The sequence below is a fragment of the Vidua chalybeata genome, chromosome Z, assembly GCF_026979565.1.
Source record: "Vidua chalybeata isolate OUT-0048 chromosome Z, bVidCha1 merged haplotype, whole genome shotgun sequence".
NCBI lineage: Eukaryota > Metazoa > Chordata > Aves > Passeriformes > Viduidae > Vidua > Vidua chalybeata.
Window position 1 is genome coordinate 59468544 of NC_071570.1, and position 19337 is coordinate 59487880.

The 19337-nt window shown below is 38.4% G+C and overlaps 1 protein-coding gene across 2 annotated transcripts; it reads right to left on the bottom strand.

The window, feature by feature from the left end:
• Positions 1–491: 491 nt before the first annotated feature.
• ABHD17B (abhydrolase domain containing 17B, depalmitoylase) lies at positions 492–19241 on the bottom strand. Of its 2 annotated transcripts, none has more exons than XM_053968915.1 (4): positions 19044–19241; positions 12794–13268; positions 2459–2638; positions 492–2004 (listed from the first exon to the last, which is right to left on the bottom strand). In XM_053968915.1, the coding sequence occupies exons 2-4, from the start codon at positions 13258–13260 to the stop codon at positions 1785–1787; spliced, it is 867 nt and encodes a 288-aa protein (XP_053824890.1). In that variant the 5' UTR covers positions 13261–13268; positions 19044–19241; the 3' UTR covers positions 492–1784. The 2 variants fall into 2 exon arrangements, with proteins under 2 accessions (XP_053824890.1, XP_053824891.1); XM_053968916.1 differs by lacking the exon at positions 19044–19241 and adding an exon at positions 18425–18738.
• Positions 19242–19337: the final 96 nt, after the last annotated feature.

Here is a 19337-nt window from a genome sequence, read left to right on the forward strand (position 1 = left end):
AGAAAAGGAAATCAAACTATATATTAAATAAGATGTAATAAAGCTGACTTACACACTTGTATCCAAAATCCTTGAACTAGGATGAAAATCCTTAAGTCTAATGTGGTTATTTCTGAATATACTCTGAATTTCAGAACTCACTGAAACATCCTTGATCAAAAAATCAGGCAGGAACATAGCTGCTTGAGAATAAATTTCTTTCTACTTTCCTTCTTTCAATGAAGGAAATAGTAGAATTCATTACAGAAAAAAAGTTCACAAGCAACTTTGCAGCAGAAAGCCTGTGCCTGAATGGCAAATTGTAGTAAAGTGAGGCATGGGGAAAGGAGGATGATCAGAACAGTTGCTGATAAAGAAATGTGCTGGCATTCAGAACAATGAGTTATTGCTTTTGATGTCAATTTCCTTGAATAAATGGGGAGATGCTATTTTGATACTGCAAGCAACTGCTGCTATTACTTTGAATAAAAAGAAAAAGGAAGAACTGCAAGTTTGTGGAATATTGTTTACTGCTAATCAACACATCTTAACCAAAGTTTTCACAATACTCAAAGCTACATTTAAGTATACAATAATCTCAATCGCAAAAAACAAGGAGAACAATTAAACTACGTAAGGCCTTAAAAGTACAGTGTGCATTGCTGGAATATTATCTTGTTCACAACTAGGCTACATATAATTATTTTTCATAGTTTTATTCAAGTAAAATGCATTCAAGGGAAAGGTAAGTTTATTTCATGATGAGTTAATAGAAAAATGTTAATATTCTCTTCTTGCCAATCCTCCTACTCCACCCAGACCCAATTAATAAAATTTCCATACAATACTCAAAAAACATTAAGTTTTTACACTAAACATCCAAAATTAAGCCTGATCAGACCACTGCTAAGTTGCAAACTCTTTATTACAATATTGGATAAACGTCAAGGTTCTTCTTAATGACACATTGTGGCTCTAGAAAATCAGTGTTTAAAACTACATGGTTCAAGAATTCTTCTAGGTTTTAAGTCTGGTTTCAAAGAGGTATTTTTTGGCCTCAGTAGCAATCATGTGAATGATACTTGCATTACAACAATGACAACTTGTGGAATTATTTTGGCAAGATTAGGACTCCTGAGAACATGAGCGGATATATTTTATTATCCTGAAAGCTAAGAGACAATATGAGTACAAAATAACTAAAGGAAAACTAAGCACAAAATAAATGAAAAATATGGGAAAATATATCTATTTTGCCCCCTCTTCCTGTAACAGGGCATAAGTAATTTCCAGTGACTGTTTATTCTCATTAGATACATTAGCATTTGCTCAAATTTCATGGCTATTACATTTTTACAGAACAGCTTAGAAGTCAGTTTCTTAATTACACCTGTGCAACAGAGTAAGTCATAGTACACTTTGAGATGTTTAAAAAATATTTATAAGCTTGGTTTTGATATGCGAAAGCACTTGCCAACACTTTTACAGCATTTGGTTTTATATATAATTAAATTTTCTTACAGTACTCCTTGTGATTTTTTTTCTTTACATGTAAGGATGAAAAAACCTCACAAAAAGAAATATGAACTGCCAAGTCTGACTGAATGATGATGTAATTCCAGTTTATAACACTGACATTAAAACCTTCATTAATTATGTTGACAAATCATTACCTGTAGATTTAATGAAGGCAACCAAGATGATTTGAAAACACAACATTCAGGTTTTAAGTTACATATTTATCAAAGTGTGCAGTTCTGCAGTGAAATGAAAAAAAAAAAAAACCTGTAAATACACAGTGGAAGTTACAAGTTCACCAGTTCCTGTGACACAAACTGTTTTAATCTTTCAAGGTACTGTCCATAGAGTTCCACATCATTATGGCCCGCTCCTTCTACCCACAGTGGTTCTACAGGTCTCTGGCAACGCTCAAATAATGCCAGGCCATGTGAAAAGTCAATTACTTCATCTTCAGTTCCATGGATTATTAAGACAGGAGATGTTATTTTAGAAATTTTGTCAATGCTGTAAAGAAAAAGATTATATCAGTGAAAACAATGGCATAGTTCTGAAACACATGACAGGAATTTTCTTCATTTAAGATCTACTTAGTTTTTCAGTCTTACAGAAACATATTGCAAAGGACTTTGTTCAGTTATCCAGACTAACAATTCACTGGATAGAGCTACTTGTTAAAACTAGGGATTTACATGTTACGTATAGGAAAATGAATTACTTTACAGATATCCACTAAAATAATTAGAGATGTGAAGTGCCTAGAAGGTTTACAAAGTTTTGTAAACTTCTTCAAATCAAAGAAGTTCTTTGATGTTATTCACTGATTTTTCTCCAATTCTTTTATTAAATCTTTGAAAAAAAAATTTCAGAGAATATGCCAGACTACTTGTTTCTCTAGTTGAAAATTCCTGTTACAGAGAAAATGCATTCTGAATTAATAAAAAAAAATCCTACAACTTACTTCGGGAATGCATCAAAGCAGTATGTCTTCTTTGTATCAGGAAAAGCTACTCGCATTCCTGAGGTCAGTGGAGAATGAAGAATTACAGCAGCACTTTCATACCTAGCAGCAAGATCCACAGATGGTACTGTTCCTATACTCTGGCCATATATAATCACATTTTCAGGGCGAATTCCATACCTAGAAAATTAGAAATGTTTAAAAAGCGGCATATAAAGTGAAACAGACAAAACCCACAGAGCAAAGCAAAAAAAGCAGTTCTGAAGGTGAAAATTTTCAGAAGGGTATCAACTATGAAACAAGAGCTGGTAGAAGAACAAGTAAGACTGTTCTATGACATTCCTGACTAAAACACACAATTATTTATTTACTCTCTATTTGCAGTATTTTTTTTCTTCATGCCTGAAGGATATTGAAATAATGATTCAATTTTTTAAATATGGATTTGTGAATGCAGTGTGGCTTGTTAAAAGTCTTTACTATTAACTCCAGTGGACCTACAACATAAAACTGATTAGAGCCTTAATAGCTCTTTGGTTATCATCACATGAAGCATAATTAAGTCTGCAAAAATTTGGTCAGCTTTACTCTTCTGATACCTGATAAAACCTGCAAGCTGGTAACATTGTTTATAAATTTAGTGAAATTTAAAGCATGCCCATACTGACAGTGATCAGTATAATGATACTGATCATTCCATGTAATAGCCAAGAAGCTTGCTCTTATCAACCTAATCCACAAGCAAGACATCCCAACAGGGAATACAGAATTGAAGTCACTGCCTTCGTTCTAGTAAGATGAAATTAACAGAGGCAAACAAAAGAAGCATCTAGTCAACACTCATACAAGTAATTTTAATATATTTTTCAGCATTAGTGTGAATACAAAAAGCAATTGCTACCCAAGTTACATGGGAAAAGCTTCTGAAGAGAATAGTAATGTGGCCAAGAACAGTGCCTGCAAAAGAAGTGAGCTGCTGATCCACTGCCCTGTACAAACCAGGTACTCTTAGGACAGGGCAGACTGCAGCAGTGTATCTAAACTTGGGAAAGGAAGTACCTTGAATAGGAAAGGATAATACATTACATTAATAACAAACCCACAAAAACCCCATACCCAAAAAAAACCAAAACCAACAATAACCACCCTCTCCAAAACCCCACAAAACACACCAAATAAACTCCTCCCCATCACCTCCAAAAAAAGTCCAAAGCCCCCAAACTAAACTAAAATATCCAAACCCAAATCATGGTTCTCATGAATTATTAAAAACTTGTTCAACTTCTTAAGAGCAACCTAGCCTAATGTCAATGTGGAACATCATGAGGTAGGTTTGACATTTGCCACTTTAACTCTAAAAGTAATGAAAAGGAAGTGTAGGAAAGTGCACCTCTTACCTTGTCTACAATAGAGGCATCCATATTTTCTGTCAATATTCTATAACAACAGCCATAGCCACAAAGAAGTCATCAAATTAGTATATTTTGCATATCTCCAGTAAAGCCAGGGGAGTAGAAGTACCAAAGAAATTCACAAATATCTTATAAACATGGGTAAATAACCGCATGGGTAACCAAACACTAAAATCAGTAAAGTCTAAGAGATTAAAAATCAGGAACATTAGGAAAAAAGGTGCTTAATGTGTACCAAGACATTCAAATTACCAACCAACAAAACAGCTCCCCCTAAATCCACAAGTACTTCTTAATAAGCCAGAAAAAATGCCCTCTAAGTTGCTTCCATAAATAATATACAGTTAATAAAAAAATACTTATCTAGGAAGATTTCAAGATAGTAATATTACCTACATGCTACGTACCTGTAACAGAACTCATCAGGCATGCCAATAACTTGGTAAATTTGGCAAACAGTTCACATCTAACATTGTCTATTTAATATTCATCTGTTTATTTAAATTGGGTTCTGGTAGAGTAAAATGTAAAAGGTTTTAAAGTATTAGCACAGAGGCAGACTCTGCCTGACAGAGGAATCTTGCTGCATCATGACTACTTAATCATTATCAGTGTTTCCTAGAAAGAGTTTTTAGTCATAATCAGATCATGATCAAATTAAGACTTCTAAAACTCTAAGTCTACATCATCAGCCTGGAACTACTAGGCTGGAACTACAGGCCCTTCATATCACAACAATTCTCAAAGAAAAAGAAATTTCAAGCATCAACAAGATTTTCTGAAAATTCCAACACACATAAGTAAAATAAATTAAAGCTTTGAAATAAAAATCTAAGCTCTCTACTAGTTCTGCATGTCTTCTGAAACACCTGAGAACATAGCACTTATCCTTTTACAATTCATCTCACAAGTCACATCACATTTGTCCACTATGAAAGTACAGTACAGACTTCCCTCTTTCCAACATAATCTGAACAAAATTTGCATTAATACGTTGCATCATTAGTATGGTATGCAGTTTGCACAGCACATTATGATAAAACAGTTTTCAAATAATAAACCTCGCCAACTTGCATTTCCTTGGATGTTGAGTTTTACAAGATACAGGTCATTACACAGGAATTTAAAGCACAACTTAAAAAGTGTATTTTAAAACATATATTCTCCTCTTTCTCATTGTTCTTTCCCCTATTTTTTGATCAAATTCCTTCAGCCTGAAGATAGATAAATGATGGCCACAAAAAAAATAAGCCAAGAAAAGCATTTACAATATCTGGATTAAAATAATCCTTACTCCATCACAGTCAAAAAGATTGCCTCACAGTGCCCATCAGAAAAGACATGCTTTGCAATCTGTAAACTAAAGAAGTCAATAACCTGAAGTGATGGTTCAAAGTACACTTCTGAATATTCTGACTTGAATAGGGTGAAAACCTAAATAATCAACCCCCGCCTCCCAAATAACAATATCCAAGCAGCTTGGAAAAGAGATTACATCTGCTCATTCCAGTCTTACCTCTTCTCTTGAAAAAGTTTACTGGGCTGCTCCTGACTGGGTGCCAGGTACCCACTAAAGCAGCTCTCTCATTCCACTCCACAGCTGGACAGGGGAGAGAAAATTTAATGAAGGGCTCATGGGCTGAGATAAGGACTGGGAGAGATTGCTCATCAAATACCATCATGGGCAAAACCAGCTAGAAGTAGAGATATTAATTGAATTTATTACTAACAAAATCAGAACAGGATAATGAGAAGTAAAACAGACCTTAAAAACACCTTCCCTTCACCCTCTCTTCTTCCCAGTTCTACTGCCTACCCCAGCAGCACAGGGAGACAGGGAATGGGGGTTATGCTCAGTTCATCACATGTTGTTTCTCTCACTGCTCAGGGTGAGGAGTCCTTCCCCTGCTCACCATGGCATCCCCTTCACAGGAGACAGTTCTCCATGAACTTCTCTGATGTGAGCGTCCCACAGGCAACAGTCCCCCTCAAACTGCTGCAGGGTGGGTCACTCTTCCATGGGGTGCAGTCCTTCAAGGACAGGCTGCTCCAGTGTGGGCTCCTCTCTCCACAGGTCTCCCATGGTGTCACAGCCTCCTTTCAGGCATCCCCATGCTGTGGTGTGGGGCTCCTCTGGTGCCTGGAGCACCACCTGCCCCTCCTTCCCCACTGACCCTGCTGTCTGCAGTGCTGTTCCCATCACATGTTCTCCTTTCACTCTTTTCTGGCTGAAATTTCAACTGCACAATGATATTTTTTTCCATCTTCTTCTTAAATATATTATCCCAGAGGCACTACCATAATTTCTAATTGGCTTAGCCTTGGCCAGCAGTACATCCATCTTTGGAGCTGACAGAGATTGGAGGAAGCCTCTGGCAGCTTCTCACAGAAGGCACCCCTGTAGCTCCCTGCTACCAAAGCTTGGACATGCAAGCCCAATATAATAGGCTTCTCAAATATTTAGAAAAAAGGAAGAGTCCAACTGCCCCTCTGTTGCTATCTCTCAAAAGTATCACTTTACAATCTAAAACAGAAAAAATATTGAAAAGGTAACTGTTTTGAAGTTCCTAACTTATAAAATTTGTTTACTTCTTTTGACAGACTGATAGCCTGTTAAACTCCAAGAAGTTTTGTGTCAAATTATCAGATGACCATACCTGGTCTCCCAAAGGAGGAGTGTAAGATCAAGAGAAAAAGTCGCAGTAACATTGTTCTCTTAATCAGTGCCTTATAAGTACAGGCCATTCTGAGGAAGGGTACCATGACATTTATAGAGCCATATGCTTCAAGTAGTTCCCCGGTTACAAGAGGTCAAAGACATACTGTAAAGACTTGCTATCTTTGAAAGCTCATTATGTTGATAATAGGACTAATGTAAACACTGTTGTCTACTCAAGTAATCTTAAATAACCTGTGGCAGGATAGACAGACCTTCAATGTGCAGCTGAAGGTAATGGAGGGTATTTTTAGGTTTGGGGCTTTTTTTTTAAAGCCATAATCACCAAAATGGACCTTGGAAGAAAACCTTAAAAGTAGCTGTGCACAGATCTGCTGATTTTGCAGAGGAAGCACTATTCCTCATGGACAAGGTATTCTGGGCAGAATCTGGTACAAAACTTGATAGGTATTTTCTGCAGTTTAAAGGCTGACTGCAACATCTTTACTTTCCCAGAACAACTGAGATTTCAATTCCTTTCAACACCCAATTCATCCTTTATGTTCACACACTCAAAGGTTACCTGCCTGGAAAGCAGATGGAATCTAAAGAGCAGTTTTGACACAGAACCTGTGTTCATGTAAGCTTCCTGACATCCTCACAGTGTCTGAGTACTCATGATGAATTTCTGCCTCATCACCACAGTACAGGCACAGGTTGATGTCACTACAAAGCTAAGCTATTGCTGAACAGAAAAGAACCACTTTCCTATTTGCAGCTTCAGCAATGCGTTCCCCCTCATTAGGCTTTAACAGTTCGTGCAAGGAACTAAATAAATCTTGTCTGGGAGTAGTGGAGCAATTGCTTTAGCGCTCCTTTGTGCTGCCTGTGTTCAGGGACAGGCAGGAAACAGCATGCCACTGCCAGGTGAGGAAGGAGCAAGCCAATAAGGTGTTGCAACTGTCCCAACTGTTCAAGTGCCTGGAACCAGGACCCAAGATAACATTAATGAAGCCAGTATTCTTTTCTGTGGCCCTACATATGCTGACCAGATATAGATGGTCGCCTGTAAAAGAGGCAACCCTAAACACTCCTGGCCTGATCTTTTCAGCTTCTGGTAGGAAAAGAACTGCTAAGCAGCAACGAAATAGTCTTTTTTTCCCCCTTGGTGATGAACTTTGTGCAATTTAGCAGAAACTCTTTCACTATTTCCTTGATATTTCTGTCTCTGTAGCATGACCTTTTCTGCACTTTACTAAACACTTTTCTTACTGGTGGTCCACCTTTTCTCTGCCCCACCATTTTCTTTTTTTCTCTTCATGGAATCATGGTACAGTTTAGGTTGGAATGTAATACAGTCCAGGCCACTGCCATAGGGAGGTAATATTTCACTGAATCAAGTTGCTCAAAGTGCTGTCTGACCCTTCCTTAAACACTTTAATTGGATGTACATCACACTGGATATTAACCTTATCTTATATTTTCACTGGATATGTATCACATTACCATGATGTGCAATAAGCAAACTACAAAATGTATGTCTGGCTGTGACAAAGTTTTTTTGTTTCTTTGGGTTTTGTCCTTTGTTTTTGGTTTTTAACTTCAGTTACCTTGAAGAAACAAATACCAGCAGAAATTACCATGCTACACTGTCAGGCTCTTAACAAAATACCTGCCATTTTGATCTGGATATACGTAAGGGAGACAAAGTAATTTGTATTTACTTCTGAACTATTGCTCTTAATCTATAAGACTTGATTGCTTTACAATAATAAAATAAAATACTGATAAGATCAAGCTTAGAAACATACATAGTATCTCTTTCCATAGTATTTCCATAGTATCTCTTTAGGCTTACACTACATGCTCTAGAGAAGCTACAGTTTGTGAAGCTATTGCAACACACACATTTAGAAAACTAACACAGCACTTGGGGCACATGAAACAAGGGGGAACACACTGAGGGAATTTTCAATGCACATTCAGAATATTTTGTCACCATGGACATAACACATGAAATTACAGCTGCAATTTGCAGAACATGAAGGGCATGAAACTTATCCACACCTATAACTCTCAACATGCCAGGCCATGAATAAAATTCAGGAGCATACAGCTCTTCCTCAACTGATGTGCCCATACGCCTTCTTGTGCGTACAATATTTTACACTGGGAGAAGAAAAAAGGAACTATGTTTTATGATAGGCAAACCCATTGTCCATACTGTAATCAACAAATTGCACCTTCTGTGCCTCTCTCTCAGTTTGGCCTTTTCTAAACTTTAAAATGCTACCAATAGACTTGTTCTATTGTCAAGATGTCTCTTCCACAAAAGTAATGATGAGTTACTTTTCCCTATCAATTTAAAGAAAACCTCAATTTCTCTCCAAATGTACAAAGTTATAGTACCTCAACTTCTAGCTGAACTCCCCCTCTTCTACTTCTGACTGAAAAAAAAAAGAACATAGTTTGTGAATTGCCAAATGAACACTTTTGGCCACCATCTGAAGAGACTCAGTATTATTCCTATACCTGGCCGTTCAATTTATGGACATTCTGTCCACTTTGATACATCATCTGATGTTGAGATTTACCCTTCAATTTTTCAATTATTATGCAGCCCATGATAAGCAACAATGAAAGGGCTGTTTTGCTTCTTACATGTAAATCTGGTCATGAGGCAACTCTGGCACATCTTCAGAGGCTTCTAAATAAGCACCACTTGCCCTGCATTTGCTTGGGGCTGGTTAAACCTTTCCACCCTTGCTAGGGTGTCAAAGGCCTTTAGAGACCAGAACAGCAGAAAATAGGCGTATCCTAAAATGACTCCTGGCATTTCAACACTTGGTAGTTATGACAGCTGGAAAAAGAATGTCCTCACTTGCAGCTTTTATATAGTCCCATACACATGAATATGCAACAATGTACAACTTTTCCAAACCTGATGAAGGCAGTGAATCACACCACCTTCTTTCATGGCCATCATCCACATAGACAGCTATGGCTTCCTATTAACATCCTCAAAGAAAGTAAAGAATGGGGACACAACTCAGCATCTACATCTGCTGTTTACCTGTTCCGATAGGCTGCCAAATTAGTTTTCTGTATTCACTTTCATGAATATTAATATTCACAGCAAAATATCATCCTCACCCTCAGTATGACTTCCAGATGATTTCACCCCAGGTGTCCAGTCCCCACTGGACAGCTGTACTGATTTACAGGTGAGTAAATCTTGTGAGTACATGTTGTCTTTCCAAGATACAAAACTTAAGATGCTAGCAAGTCTTTACCACAAGCAGTTTTGTTGACTGTAGAATTAAGTCCGCATCAGCATTTCAATTACCCCAGAAACACCTTTTAGTGCTGGGTTCTGTGATTTCATTTTTCAGAACAGGGAATGCAGGGAGCTATGGCTGTGATCAATCTCCAAAGGTAACTTGTCCATTCTTTTCTTCATCACATCACAAACTGAGAGGCAGAGTTTAAAACTCTTGAGTTCCTTTCTTATCTCATCAACAAAAATTTCCAAGGAGTTACAGCTATACTCACATTTTTCCTGCAAACAATCCATTGAATTACTTTGTTTCTGCAGAATCAGTTATAAATGATAAAGATGTTGCCAGTGTGAAACTGAAGAATGGGCTATGCTATGAAAGTGAATCAAGGCTGCAGCAAATGCTCAAAGGCTCTGTTTCGGTCCAGATATTAATTGAGTATTTTAACACAGCTGAGCACTGTCTCAGGGCTCAAGAGAATACCATAGCTGGATAACCAAACTGTGAGTCAGTATATCCAGAGTCAAGTGCTGAAGAACATCCCCCTGATACATCCAGCATTCAGATACAAGGATGAGACCAGGTCAGTCAATTGGAAAGCTGTTCTAAATACTACAGGTGTAACGGGTAACACCAACCTCTTCTTCCGCAGCAGACCAAATTCAGTTCACATGTGTGAAATTCACAAGCTGGACAGACCAATGTAAACTTTATACACTCTACAGAACTACCTAATTTTGACAGGAGGTGAAATAATAATAATAAAAAGGGCAGACAAGAAAAAAGGGACTAAGGTGAGGTCATTCTTGACCATAAGAATAACTCATAAAATATATTTAGAGGTCTTCCCAACAACATTTGCTCATGAAAGAGCACACGTATATGGGACATTACAATCATAGAATAGTTTGGGTTGGAATGGATGTTTAACAACCCTGTAATTCTACCTTCCCTGCCAAGGGCAGGGATACTTTCCACTAGACCAATCTGCTGAAAGTTCCATTCAACCTGGCCTTGAACACTTCCAGGGATGGGGAATTTGCCCACAATTTCTCTGGACAACCAGTTCTTCTCTTGGCAACTTCTCTGGGCAACCTGTTCCAGTGCTTTATCACCATCACAGAAAATAATGTTTTTCTTATATCTAATCTCAATCTACCCTCTTTCAGTTTAAATCCATTAGTCTCTGTCCTATCAATTATGAACAATCTTATTTGTTTAGAGAAAATACACTTCATTGCTTAAGTATCATGGTAATCACATTTCCTTGTAGGTTTTATATTCTGATTTCACTATGAGAAATAAGAAACAATAATTACAAATTAGTTCATAAAACAGAGCCCGTAAACTGACATAAAGTATTATGCTTCACCATCTAGTTCTCTTCCATCTTCTGTTACATTTCAATAGTTCAGACTGTCTTCCAAATTGTTCACAAACCACATCATGTTTTTGGTAAATGTTACTGAGTATTTCACTGAGTGGCTAACATCCAGATCACCTACCAGCTACAAACTATAGTCAACAGTGCACCTGTTGCAGCTCTTGGTTTATGGAACAGTCATATCTCATCTTTCCACTGTAATAAAAATAAACACCAAAAGCTAATCTAACAACCTAGTATGCATGTTTTTGAATAGATGAAGCTGAAAACCTGTCCCCTGTGGTTGAGTGAGGTTTATGATAATAAGCTTTTCTCCTATTTAATACATGGATAACATATGCTTCTTTGAAAAGATTACTGTTGTTGTAATGTAAAAGGAGTGTAATGAAAAAAGACTAAATGTGTTTTTCAAACACTGAAAAGGGGTAATCTGCTCATTGATATTACACTGACGAAGCTCTAAACTCACTGTGACAATTACTAGGATCCAGGATTTAAAGTCCACATGCCCCTACACTAAGTCACATCCCTAATACTATAATTATTAAACAGGATGCTCAAGTTGCAATGACTGAGCCATAACAACACACTTCAGGTTTTTATACTTGTTTGGTTTAAAATACACACTGAGCTGGGATTTTTTTGGCGAGCATTTATTATATAAATACTATTTAAAAAAATAGTTTTTATAGTCTAGGTATTTGTAATATGAGAAGACTATTGAGCTAAATGGAAAAAAATATGGTGAAAATTGCTCTCAAATTAGAGAAGCTGCACTTATTTGGTGCAGGATTCTCTAGGATTCTTACCTGTATCAGTGAAAGCATTCAGAGTCTTTCATCTTGCTATTTTATGTCCCACAAAACCAGTGGCTTAGAACACAGAAACTGCTGAAATAACATCTTTCCATTTGCATTTTTTCTTGTCCATTTTTATTCTGCTTGAGTTAACACCACTGCTCCAAATTCCTCTTGTTTTGTTCCCCCCATAAGGTATTTACACAGATCCATTACAACCTCTCCCACACATTATATTTTGTGAAGATAGCTTTCTATATAAAGCAAAAAGATGTTTTCTCTCTGGAAATGCTGTAGCTGCTAGTCAGAATTCTGAAACAAAGGTGATCTCAACACCATACAGAAATAAGAGTCTCACCAAGTTCTCTTGTACCAGCTTTTACTCTGCCCCTCCCTACAAAAAAAGTAGGTGATGGAAATTATCTGAGGAAACAACCTGCATTTTCTCACATCCACATCACAACAGTGGGTTAGTTACTGGGGTATCAATTATTAAGGATTTTTCCCAACTTCTTAATTTTTGCAGCTGAGAAGATTCCAAACTAATAAGGAAGATGCTCTATTTGTCCAAGACTTAAACCACAGCTTATTAAATTTAATTATATTTCAATTTTTCCAGTATGTAAGTAATATACAGACTGATCCTGCTTCATACTGACAATGCCTTCAGCATCAGGTACCACCAGTCAGCTTGGATATGAATCCACTAACGCTAAATCACAGCATTGCTGTTTCAACTACTGATGCATGTTAAATAAAACCATATGACATGAATGCTGTAAAAGAAAAATGGCAACTAATGTCTTACCTTGTTCTAAGAGCCACCCAAGCAGCATCAATGTCAGCATAGAGATTCTTCTCTGTAGGCTTCCCAGAACTTGCACCATATCCAGAATAATCATAGGAGAATATGTTGCAATTAATCCGCGAACCCAGTCCTATATAAAAGCTGCTCATCTGACCCAGGTCAACAGCATTTCCATGTGAGAAGAGCAAAGTGTACTTGGCATTAGGTGAGCAACGCACGAACATACAGGCAATCCTGTTGCCTTTACATGTTCTAGTCATGAAGCACTCAATGGCATCTTTTTCTCTAGAAGAATATTGCCAGTCTGCTCGCTCTGAGAGATGCAAGGTCCAGTGACTACCACTCTCATCACACATAAGTGTGTATGTGGGATCAGGAGGTAAGAATGCCAGCTTAGAGGCAATTTTCCCTGGGCATGGTGGACAACAGAAGAGGCAACACAGTTCACTAAAGGAAAGATTATTCATCTTCTAGTCTGAAATGGGAAGAGAGAATAGTATCAGTTTCTAGGTACAATCTGATATTAAAAAAATCCAACTTACAAAAAAAAAAGTGAACATAACATCTCTAGAAAACAATGCATAACTTCTGAACATTTAATAAAACAAAGACTTAAATACATATATGTACATTTCCATATAATATTTATTTTTTATTATTAGTTACTTCACAATGAGTATATTATTAAAGGAGTGATAACTCTAAAGCCCTGCCAGCTATCAAAAGTAAAATACGATTACCCAGGGAAAGAACAAGCATGAGTTTTGGAGTTTCTTTGGAGGAAACGAAGTTCCTCATCTTAAAACATTAAGAAAAGTGTTCTTCCCATTGACAAATACATACATGATAAAGAACAGTTAAAACATGTTGCAGAGTTGTAGCATACTAAGGTTATGCAGATTTCTGCAGCTAAAAATCACTACAGCATCTCCTAAATACAAAGAATGTATATTGCAATCACAAGGTATGGGCTCCTGGAAGCACTATCAGAAGTATGAAGTGTGCATGAAGGTCAAAACTTAGAAGACAAAACAAGATGATACTTCTGGACTAGCAAACACTCTAGAGCTTTGGTACATGAAAATGTAGCTATAAACTTATCTTCGCTCCTCATACTTGCTGACACAAATGTTTTGAAAACCTTCAAAGAAGCTCTTAGCTGTATTGCGCATAGGAGTTTGGATTGTATAAATGACACAATTGGGTTTTTTTTTTTTTTTCATGCTTCAAGAAACGCATCCCAAACTAAATGCTCTATCACAGGTATTTGTTAAAGCAATATTATCTATAGTACCAATTCAAAGCGTTGGTTTTAACAGTGAAAGGGGGGGGGGAGGGGGAAATAAACACACATACCTAATGCAAGATAGGTAAAGATACAGTTGCCCTTAAAACAGACAATGTGTTCTCTTAATTTAGAGCAGTGAGAAGGGAGTGAGGGAAAACCCTTTGTGGCAATACTTTTTCTCAGAGATAAAAAGAGCAAGGAAATTTGACAAGTACCATACTGGAAACCAGCACACCAAAGATAAGCATTTACTCTACTTTCCTTGTGTTAAGGCATCTGACATTTCATCTTAAACAACTTTTTCATATCAAATCTATCTACAGGTCTCAAATTCATCTCCTGATGATTCCCTGTGAACACAAACACAGTTTCACATACTGACTTTGACTCAGGCTACAAAACAAGCAGATTTCAGTTGTCTACGGTACCATGCTGTTCCAGAACGCTTTGGGTCATCCAATAATAAAATCTTACTGCTAACTATGACACCTAACAATATTTAGCTATTTCAAATTTTGTCCTTAAATTTGTATAGAAGCATAGTTTTCATGTGTAAATTTCTTTTTAAAGAAGCTTCAAGGACAGTTCTGCAAAAACACTTTAACATGTGTCACAGAACAACTATTTGTATTTTTGGATGTGTGAATGGTCTCTTCCTGATGATACAGTATGAAAGCATACTGCAAACAATGTTACATGGAGCATACTTTTAGAGCAGCAAAAACAGGCAAAGTGAAACAGTCTGACAACACATGAGCAATTGTGGACTACCACAAAAAAAGAGGCTGCCACAGCTAAGGGTTTTCACCCCAGTTTTCTTCAAAACATAGGGAAACCACAGAGGCTTAGACGTGGGAGATCAACACTTCCAATTTCAAGGATATGGTGGGAAGTACTGATCAGCTCCCATAAAAAGGTAGATAGGCTCTTAAAGAAGATCCTGGATAAACAACCATATTCCTGCCTGCCAAAGTAACAATAATACTATGTTTCAGCACAATTAGTCACTCAAATTTGGAATAACTCATCCCCATCAGATGAGATTATGTGAACATCAAGTTTCAGTTATACCCACAAGTCAGGATAAGTGGAAGGAGTCTATGGAGGAAGTCTAACTATTAGCAAAAGGTTTAGATTGTCTTATGCAAAGTAAAAATTCTATTGTTTTGGGGGTGGTGATGGTGTTGTGCACTTGTTCCTTCTTCACTTCTCTTGTAATTATGAGCACCAAAGAAGCAATTTCTTTCAGCTGTACTTAATGAGTTCATCTTCACAGTCCAGAGAAATGCTTGTGATGCCTCAACATGTTTTTTTTTTCCCAAGCACTTATGACACAATACTCAAAATCACTTCTATTTCTATCAGAAACTATTAAATGGATCTGTCCCAAGTGAGTTTTCCCACCTTTACAGAAATGCTGAAGGTGAAGTTAGATATTATGCTTTATTCTAAGGGGGTGATTATTATTTTTGTGAAAAACTTAAAAGAATTTGTACCTCCAAAAGTGAGATATAAATACTTTGTTTTGCCCAGGAACAGTGGATTGCACTCTATACCAGCATACAATGAGAACTACAGAATTTCTTATTTCTTCCAAATCCACTTGTCAGAAAGAACAGGAGTTTACATTATTTATAAGTATAAACAGCCCAGCAACACTACAAATATGATCTCACTCAGAAAATATTTGCTATTTGCTGAAGTAATTTCAGAAGACTGGAAACTGGCCTGCAGGATTTACATGCAGGGCAGTACTGCAGTAAACCACAGTGAATTAGCAGATGTGGTGGTACTGTCCTGCAAGATAGCTTAAATGTGCTAAAAATAAGCTGCCACCAGATAAGGCAAAAGATATGCTGAAGACAGCAGATGAAGTATTATTCCTCCCCTGTGCTAGACTAATGCAGGCTTTATGTATTGATCTTTTAATCCAATGGAAAATACGCCTACTGAAACAAAAGATTCTGATTCCGGAGCCAATCTCCAGCTAAAACATGGCTAATAAAAACTCTCTTCTTTAAAACAAACACATGCTACTTTTTTCACTCAGAAGACCCAAGACAACCAGCAGGTCACTAACTGAACAAATTTGACACAAAACACCTACTGAATTTCCATAGGAGAATAGCTCCAACTAAATGCAAACAATGTTTCTATTATACTGGAACTGGTTTGTCATTCACTGTGATGGATTGTATTCACATGAGAGTGTGAATAAGCTGGATGTGTGCTTTATCTGGATTCTTAAGGAAGCTGAGGCAAAAACAACTCTGACTAGATTACTTCAAGCATATGGTTCCACAAGTACAGATGAGTAACTTCAATGGGACTCATTTGACTAAGATATGTTGTGAATGCCTGAGTTATAGTCTAACACCTTCTGAGCACGTATGATGTAAATCTCTGTGCTCATTTCAGCATCATCAGATTCTGAGATCAACACATTCCAACAACATAACTATCTCACCTTCTACTTGACATTTCAGTAGTGATGAAAATGCCAGTGCTGTTCTGCAAACACAATTCCTACAGCTATAATATACAGTAAAATATACTACCAAAAAAAAGAGAATACAATAAAGAAATATACATCCCCTTTAAAATTATACTGCATTTTTCATAATAATTAAGTGTGAAAATTCAGTGGAAGAAACTGCAGAAAACTCTTCCATTGCAGCAATAGAGGCTAAGAAATAAAACACACCCAAGCTGTACTACTTACCCCTTCTGGGATAGCTTTTAAAAGGAAAGCCAGAGCATTTTACCAATTTTATCTCTTTAACTCTCTTGTGAATAAACATCTAATATATAAAATTACAAATATAAAACTGCCCACAGGCAGCGATTTCAATTCATTCTGTGGTAATTAGCCTTCTCATAAAGGCTGACAGAAGGGGGAAAATATCTATTTAATTTTAAAGAACACCTGAAGTATTTATCTTGTGCTTCCTAGGATAACACAAATGTATTTTTTTCATATAAGTAATTATTCCTGTCCCCCTATCTCCGTACATAACAATACAGTGGAACCTATTATTCACATCTTTGAATACTTCACTATGTATTATTCTCAAAACCAGCCCAACCTTGCAAACACTTATCTAGAAATCTTATATTTGCATTAAACATAAATTATTCCAATTGTTTATTTAAATTAAATAGCCTATGTCATGGAAACTATTCACAAGAACAAAGTCAAACTCATAGCTGCTGGTTTGGAACTTTAAGTGTTGTTCAAACCATAACGGGCAAGATATTAAAATTGGTGTGTGTTTGGTTTTTTTTTTTTTTTTTTTTTTTTTTGTCTTTTTTTTGTGTTTTTTTTTTTTTTTTTTTTTTTTGCTATTTGTGTGTATTTTGGCTGTGCGTTGTTGTTTGATTAGGGTTTTCTTTCATCTTTACTGTTCATTATCTACTGCTGAAAGAAGAAATTCTAAAGCATTTTTCCTCATACTTTCATTGAACACAATACAATGAGAACTTGAGTGCAAGCCACTAGTGAAGTACCAATATTTATTTCAACACCTGTGTAATATTAAAAATGGAACAGAACTATATGAACATCCTTTAACTAGTCCAACAGTTAAAGCAACAAAATGTTCAGAGAAAAAGAAATCATTAGTGTCTGATTAAGTACTGCATAAAAGGATTAAGAGAATATTAAGAAAGAATACACAGTCCAGAAAACAGCACAAAGGAAGTATATCCGATAATGAAAAAGCTATATTAAGAAATACTGTGAAGTAAGTATTTAAGGTAATTTTCAAGGGACAAAGTAAGCTACATGAAAACAGAGACGCCTGATGGAACCAAAACTTTACTTTGGTTAATTTGATTCTAAAAAAAAAAAAAAAACACCCTTTCTAGTCTTACAAACTCTAGCTATTTTAACTCATATATAGAGACATTATTTATCCTCTGCTGGTTACTTTGTATATATCAAAACCTAACGGCATAGTTGAAATAAGAAAGGGAATACAGGAAACATTAACTAAAAAATCCAGACATTCTTTATCACCCGAAGAACAAACTAAACCTCTAAAGGTTCCAGATAGACAACTGTGGGATTAAGCCGATTACATAATGCCTTGCATGCTCCAAGCAAGACTCTGCCCCCGGAGCTGCCTTCTAAAGCCATCCGCCGGCTGCCCGGCGCTGAAGCCCCGCTGTGTCCCAGCCGCCCCAGCCCGGTGTCCCAGCGCAGGCAGGCCGGCCGGCCACCAACACGGAGCTCCGCCCTTAACACCGCTCTGCGCTCAGGTGCTTCTACTCCGATTTCCGCAGCCATGAACTTTCCTAGTTAATTACTGACCAAATTCTTTAAATTTTTATATTAATAATACCTGAAAGCAATGTTAAGGCCAGCGTCACTCCCACCCTCAATAGCAGAAGCTGAAGGAATGAATTTAACCAGGCTGGCGGGAACTAAATTAATTCCTCAGGTGTCCGCATCTGAAAAGGGTTCTGCCAAAGTCCTCAGCAGTGACTCAGAGGCACTGTTTGGAGCCGCGAAAAGCCAGACTTTAAGAAGCGTGTCACAAATCACTGTGCCCGTTTCCAACAAAGGAGTCCAGGGCAAGACCACGGAGACGGAAGCACCGGGACAGATCGCCCACAGCACCTGAGCACCCCGAGGCAGACGACACCTCCAGAGACCCCCGAGCCCCGCGACACAGGGACGCGGACAGGCGGGTGGCGGGGCAGCTCTCCGCCCAGTTCGTGCCGCAGACCGAAGCCGCGCCGCCCGCCTCTCTGAGGAAACACCGGTGGCTGCCGCGGGCCTTTCCGCTCGCCCCAGGGGCCGCCGCACGCCTGCGCCAGGCGGCGCGGACAGGCCGCGGGTCCGAGCAGGGGAAAAGACACGGACGGACCCGCAAGGAGGAAACAACTTGCCCGCAAGCGGCGGCGGCGAGTCACCCGCACACCGTCCATCCCGCCACGCCGGGGGAGGACGGCCCCTACCTGCACCTGGCGCTCCGCTCGGCGGCCCCGCGCTCTCCCGACTGCCGGGTCGGCGGCGTGTGGGGACGCCGGCTGTGCTGAGTAACGGCGCGACGGGAGGTGGCCGTCAGCGCCCCGGCCCCAGCCGGAGAACGCGCGGCCCTGGCAGCGCGGAGCCCGCCCCGCGCAGCCTCCGGAGCGGCGCTGGCCTCGCCTCGCCCGCAGATTGCACCGGCGCGGGGGTGACCGGGCGGGGCCCCGCGGGCCGCAGCGCCAATGGGGGCGCAGCCGCGACGGCACCGCCCAGCGCGGGCG

Bases quoted from the DNA above. Each gene is read 5' to 3' on its own strand.
- ABHD17B (XM_053968915.1), bottom strand. From the start codon at position 13,260: ATGAATAATCTTTCCTTTAGTGAACTGTGTTGCCTCTTCTGTTGTCCA. The intron at 2,639-12,793 runs GTAAGACATTAG...CTAATTTTCTAG, and splicing joins TGGGTGGCTCTTAGAACAAG to GTATGGAATTCGCCCTGAAA. The intron at 2,005-2,458 runs GTAAGTTGTAGG...TTTTCTTTACAG, and splicing joins TGCTTTGATGCATTCCCGAA to CATTGACAAAATTTCTAAAA.